This window comes from Colobus angolensis, unplaced genomic scaffold, assembly GCF_000951035.1.
Source record: "Colobus angolensis palliatus isolate OR3802 unplaced genomic scaffold, Cang.pa_1.0 Scaffold533, whole genome shotgun sequence".
NCBI lineage: Eukaryota > Metazoa > Chordata > Mammalia > Primates > Cercopithecidae > Colobus > Colobus angolensis.
Window position 1 is genome coordinate 87401 of NW_012118855.1, and position 7063 is coordinate 94463.

The following is a 7063-nucleotide window of genomic DNA, read 5'->3' on the forward strand; positions in this document are numbered from 1 at the left end:
AGTGAGCCGAGATCGCGCCACTGCACTCCAGCCTGGGCGACAGAGCGAGACTCCATCTCAAAAAAAAAAAAGAAAGGTAATGTTTAAGAAATTTGGCACCTTTTCATGTAATTTATAGGTTTGGGATAACAAATTTTTTTTTCATATATTTCTTTGCTGCCTTAGTCATGTTAAATACACCTAAGGATGTTGTGCTCACATGGAACACATACACACAAAGGATGTTTTACATACTTAGTAACAAAAATAGTTGGTGATTTGTAACAAAACTTTGAAGTTTATGAGTTAATAAATACAAGCTAGGAGTTTGCATTGTTTGAATTATACATCATTGTAGAGGTTTTTTTTTTTTTTTGCCAGTTCTTTGAGCTTTAATATTTTACCTTATTTGTGACTTCTCAGTCTGTTTAGTTTTGTTTTGTCAATCTCTGATAGGTATCGCTTAAGTGTGTTAGGTTTAGAAAACCAATCAACTTCATAGGTAAAAGCTTGAGGCAGCTTTTGAAAAGAATCACTGTAAATTTTATCTGTCTTATAAAAATAAACTTCTCATCAGAGGAGAGATTTTTTGTTGTCGTTGTTCCTCATCTTCCCTGATATTAGTGCTTTAGTGTTAGGAAGTGAATTTCTATTTTTATCTCTAGTCATAATAGGAAACAATAGTAAACCTTTTGAAGTCTTGATTTTAAAAAAATCTATTATCTATAGACTAACAGATATTTTAAGCTTTGGAGATGTATGACCAATCTTGTAAGAAGAGGTAAAATTCAGATTAGATGCTTTTACTGCTCATCATTAGCCCTAATGAAAGGTAAAATACTTTTTAATTATAATGAAGACTAATAATGGCTGAATTTGATTAGGATTACTGACCCACTTACACAGGGGTGGGGAAGTATCATCTTCTTTTTTGTATAAAAACTAGAAGCTGTAGCTTTTATTTAGTATATCAGTTCAGTTGATTTTAGCTGTCAGATTTCTTTTTTTTTTGATACAGGGTCTCACTCTGTTATCTAGACCGGAGTGCAGTGGCCCCATCACAGCTCACTGCAGCCTCAGCCTCCCCACCCCCAGGCTCAAGTGATCCTCTCACCTCAGCCACTCAAGTAGCTGGGACTACAGGTACACACCATTGTAGAGATGGAGTCTCACTGTGTTTTCCAGGTTGGTCTCAAACTCCTGGGCTCAAGTGATCCTCCTGCGTTAGCCTCCCAAAGTTGTGGGATTATAGGCATGAGTCACCATGGCCGGCCTCAGATTTCTTTACTATAACTTTTTATTGAGATACAGTTCACATAACATAATTCATCATTTTAAAGTATACACCGAAAAGAAATCCCACACCCGTTAGTAGTTAGTCCCAGTTACCCCTTTGCCTGAAACCACTACTCTACTTTGTGTTTCTCTAGATTTGCCTGTGTTGGACATCTCATATAAATGGAATCATACAATATACATGACCTTTTTCTTTATAACCTTTAATAATTAATTTAATTTTAACTTTGTTATTTTTTTAAAGAGATGGGGTCTCACTCTGTCTCCTAGGCTGGAGTGTAGTGATATGGTTATGGCTCACTGCAACCTGAACTTCCAGGGCTGCTGAAGGTGTCCTCATGTCTCAGCCTCCTAGCCACCATACCTGCTAATTTTTTTTCTTTTTTTTTTTTGGTAGAGTCCGACTCTAGCTATTTTGACCAGGCAGGTCTTGGACTCTTGACCTCAAATGTTTCTCCCACCTCGGCCTCCTAAAGTGCTGGAATTACAGGCGTGAGCCACTGCACCTGCCCACCTAGCCTGTTTTTTAGTTTTTAAACATTGTGTGTTCACAAGGCACAAAATTTAGAGGTGTAAAAGGGTGTCTTTTCCAAGTCATCAAGTTTTCCTTGGATATGACCAATACTAGTTTTCTGTCTTTCCAGAGATAGTCTGTGTAAAGCAAATATGTACCTGTTCTTTTTCATTCTTTGGTTTATTTTAAAGACCGAAATACTGTCTATTTCTTTGACTTTATTAAGGAAAAAACTTCTACAAGTGTTGAAAAACTACCTATCAGGTACTAGGTTCACTGCTTGGATGATGGGATCATTAGAAGCCCAAACCTTGTATTATGCAGTACACTTACATAATCAAACCTGCACGTGTACTCCCTGTCTGAAGTTTAAGAAGTACAATAAAAAACTTTTAGGCCGGGCGCGGTGGCTCACGCCTGTAATCCCAGCACTTTGGGAGGCCAAGGCGGGTGGATCACGAGGTCAGGAGATTGAGACCATCCTGGCTAACATGGTGAAACCCCGTCTCTACTAAAAATACAAAAAATTAGCCGGGTGTGGTGGGGGGTGCCTGTAGTCCCAGCTGCTGGGGAGGCTGAGGCAAGAGAATGGCATGAACCCGGGAGGCGGAGCTTGTAGTGAGCCGAGATTGCACCACTGCACTCCAGCCTGGGCAATAGAGCGAGACTCCATCTCAAAAACAAATAAACAGACAAACAAAAAAACTTTTAAAAGACATGTGGCATAATTTACAACTCTTCTGAACATTTTGCGCTTAATATATCTTGTAGATATTTTTTGCATGCATTCATTAAGCTTATACATTCTCTTTTATGACTGTTATCATTCCACTCTATGGATGTGCCATCATTTGTTTTACCACTTTAAGGACTTCTCTCTTCCTGTCTAGTCTTTTGCTGTTATAAATGGGAATTCAGGGGATAATCTTGTGTAGATATCGTTTATCATAGGTGTGTGTATTTAAAATAAAGTCCTATAGTGGGTTTTATCAGTGAATTAAAAAAACTTAAAGTCCTGGAAAAACTTCTTTGTTGTAGGATGATATATGGATTTGTACTTTTGATATTTTCAAGTTGCCTTCTCTCATAGAGATTCTGTTATTTTATACTCCCAGTAACTGGTTAGGGGAGAATGCTGGTTGACCTATACCCTTTCCAACACTACCAGGCTTTGATATTTGCCAGTCTGATAAGTAAAAAAACAATATCTCAAGATGATTTTAATTTGCTTTCCTCTTCACTATATACATATTCATAGCCATTTGCGTTTATTATCCTTATTTTTCTGTTAGGTATTTGGTCTTGTTGATTTGTAGGAAGCCTATAAAAATTATTATTACCATTAATGTATTTTTTTTTTTTTTTGAGTCAGAGTCTCACTCTGTCACCCAGGCTGAAGTGCAGTGGTGCCATCTTGGCTCACTGCATCTCCACCTCCTGGGTTCAAGCGATTCTCTTGTCTTAGCCTCCTAAGTAGCTGGGATTATAGGCGCATACCACCATGTCCAGCTAATTTTTTTTATTTTTAGTAGAGATGGGGTTTCACCATGTTGGCCAGGCTTGTCTTGAACTCCTGACCTCAAGTGATCTGACCTCCGTGGTCTCCCAGATGGCTTGGATTACAGGCGTGAGCCGCTGCTCCCGGCCACTATTATTTTTTAATAGAGACAGGCTTTCACTGTGCTGGACAGGCTGGTCTGGGACTCCTGACTTCAAGCGATCCTCCAGCCTTGGCCTCCCAAAGTGCTGGGATTATAGGTGGGAGTCACCATGTCTAGTCTCCTTTTTATATTAGGGAAATGAGTTCTATGTAAGTTGCACATACCTTTTCCTGGTTAGTTGTTTGCTTTTTGATTTTGCCAGATTAAAAAATTTACAGAATATTACATTTTATTTTATTTTTATTTCTTTGAGACAGTCTTTCCCTGTCACCCACACTGAAGTGCAGTGGCGTGATCTTGGCTCAGTGCACCTTCTGCCTCCTGGGTTCAAGTGATTCTTGTGCCTCAGCCTCCTGAGTAGCTGGGACTACAGGCATGCACCACCACACCCAGCTAATTTTTTAGTTTTTAATAGAGATGGGGTTTTGCCATGTTGGCCCGGCTAGTCTCGAATTCCTGGACTGAAATGATCCACCGGCCTTGGCCTCTCAAACTACTGGGATTGCAGGTGTAAGCCACCGCACCTGGCCTTATATAATATTAAATTTATCAACTTTTTTTTTTTTCCTGCTTTACTGGTTTTAGGTTTTGTGTCTCATAAAAACACTTTTCTCAGGATTTAGGAATAAAAAAATTAAATATTAGATTCATCTGGAATTTTTTTCAGTGTAAGTTCCACTGAGTTCCAGTGATTTGTCATGGCTTCTTTAAATGTGTGTACTAAGAAGTTAAGATAGCTTTTTACTTACTTGTGGAACCATGTCTTCTGAACCATGTGAAGAACTAATTCTGTACAATTAGCTCTTTGGAATGAAAATGGAAATTTACTTACTTAATTTACTCATCACAGGGGAACTTGCTATATAAAGGAATCTTCTGGCAAATTAATTCATAAAGTGTTAGGATGCTTTAAAAATGCATAACCTTCAAATTTAACTTTTTAATTTTGTATACTTTTACTTTTTTAAATAATGAATATATACTGTTGTTTCTTTGTGTGAGATTATAGTATTTATAGTGAATTGTTAGAGGATTAGGATATGAGTGACTTAACTAATTAGATTAAAATGAACTTTAAAAAATGATTAGATATTCCAGAATAAGTATTTTTACTGTGATTGAAAGAAAAGCTTAGAAGCAAAGTCTTACAAGAATTTAGGAATATTTTGGGGATGACATCATTCTTGTATTTTTGTTCAAGAAATAAATACTCACTTGATTAAAGGGTGTTTTTTGTTTTTGGTTTTTTTGCTTGTTTCTTAGGATGGGAAGGCCATTGTGACTATGTGGTGATTACAGTTGTCTTACTACTGAGTTTCCTACTGAAATCATGGAGGAGAAACAGCAGATTATATTGGCTAATCAAGATGGTGGAACAGTGGCAGGAGCAGCACCTACCTTCTTTGTCATCTTAAAGCAGCCAGGAAATGGCAAAACTGATCAAGGAATTTTGGTTACTAATCAGGATGCCTGTGCTTTGGCTAGTAGTGTGTCATCACCAGTAAAATCTAAAGGGAAGATTTGCCTTCCAGCTGATTGTACTGTGGGTGGAATCACTGTTACCCTCGATAACAATAGTATGTGGAATGAGTTCTATCATCGAAGCACAGAGATGATTCTGACCAAGCAAGGAAGACGCATGTTTCCTTATTGTCGTTATTGGATAACAGGTTTAGATTCAAATTTGAAGTATATTCTTGTCATGGATATATCTCCTGTGGATAACCATCGTTATAAGTGGAATGGTCGTTGGTGGGAACCCAGTGGGAAGGCTGAACCTCATGTTTTGGGGAGGGTTTTTATTCATCCAGAATCTCCTTCCACAGGTCATTATTGGATGCATCAACCAGTATCTTTCTATAAACTCAAACTTACCAACAATACACTGGACCAAGAAGGGCATATCATCTTGCACTCTATGCATCGTTACCTGCCAAGGCTTCATTTGGTGCCTGCAGAAAAGGCTGTGGAGGTGATACAATTAAATGGCCCTGGTGTCCACACTTTTACCTTCCCACAGACTGAATTCTTTGCAGTCACAGCTTATCAGAACATTCAGATTACTCAGCTGAAAATAGATTACAATCCATTTGCCAAAGGCTTTCGGGATGATGGGCTGAATAGTAAGCCCCAAAGAGATGGAAAACAAAAGAACAGCTCTGACCAAGAAGGGAATAATATTTCCAGTTCTTCTGGTCATCGGGTCCGTCTTACAGAAGGTCAGGGGTCAGAGATACAACCAGGTGATTTGGATCCTTTGTCAAGGGGTCATGAAGCATCAGGCAAGGGTTTGGAGAAGACTTCCCTTAATATAAAACGAGACTTTCTTGGTTTCATGGATACTGATTCAGCACTTAGTGAAGTTCCTCAATTGAAGCAAGAGATTTCTGAATGGTAAGTAGTAGTTTTTCTGTTCTTAGAAATAAAAGGAAGATTGCGAATGGGCCAGGTGTTGGATTTAACATCTTGGTTCTGTGGAATGCTACAGATGTTGATAAATGTAAGTCACTATAAAATGTACTACGACTGCTTTTACGTTCTGTGAAGTGACAGATAATTTTTCGGTAATGAGAATCAGTTGGGTTCAGGATCTAGAATTGTAGGCTAATTGGATAATTTATCTGAATTATTCATATGTATTTAGAATGTTCCTTGATATCCTTGTGGGATTGGTTCCAGGACCACCCGAGGATACCAACACCTTACTGCATTTGAGACTCCATCTCAAAAAAAAAAAAAGAAAATCATACCAATTGTGACAACATAGATGTGCCTAGAGAATACTGTGCTAAGTGAAATAAGCAAAACAAAAAAAGACAAATACTGCAAAATATTCATAAAAGTAGAAAGTAGAATGGTGGATGCCATGGGGTAGAGAAAGACTGAAAGATGTTGGTCAAAGGGTACAAAGCTTCAGTTATGCTAGGTAAATTTTAAAGAAACAGTAAACATGCTATTTTAACTAGTAATAATTTTCAGCTGCTTCTTTGGGCAATTTATGGATTAGGATATCCCTCAGGCAATAAATTCACAAGTATTAGGTACAAATAATGACTGTAAATGCATTTTGTGCCTTGTGTAGATAAGTTTTGTTTCCATTATGATTTGGGGTTTTCTTCCCTTCTTCAATTATAGTAGGCCCACCACATCTTCTGGTTCTGCATCCACAGATACAACTGGCCAACTAAGGTACTTGAGTATCCTCAGATTTTGGTATCTGGGAAGGGTCCTGGAACCAGTCCCCCTCAGATACAGAAAGTTGCCTGTAATCATGAGTTGTCTATACAGTCAGTCTTCCATGGAGGCTGCAGCTGTGTGTTCAATCAACCACAAATCCAAAATATTTGGGATGGGATGAGGGGGAGGATTTCACGAAGTTCCAAAAAGCAAAACTTGAATTTGACTATTGTGAATGATACTGTTGTTTCTTTTTGTTTGAACTTACGTTATTTTTGTTTGTTTATTTTTTTTGAGATGGAATCTCGCTCTGTTGCTCAGGCTGGAGTGCAGTGGCGCCTTCTCGGCTCACTGTAACCTCTGGCTCCCAGGTTCAAGCGATTCACCTGTCTCAACCTCCTGAGTAGCTGGGATTGCAGGTGTGTGCCACCATGCC

At 38.5% G+C, this 7063-nt stretch overlaps 1 protein-coding gene across 3 annotated transcripts in view; it reads left to right on the forward strand.

The window, feature by feature from the left end:
- The window catches only part of MGA (MGA, MAX dimerization protein), a 120043-nt gene that overhangs the window by 4720 nt on the left and 108260 nt on the right, over nt 1–7063 (forward strand). For all 3 annotated transcript variants that reach the window (XM_011961043.1, XM_011961045.1, XM_011961046.1), the window contains exon 2: nt 4714–5844. In XM_011961043.1, the coding sequence (XP_011816433.1) occupies nt 4781–5844 (1064 nt within the window). In that variant the 5' untranslated portion in view covers nt 4714–4780. The remainder of the gene's footprint in view (nt 1–4713; nt 5845–7063) is intronic.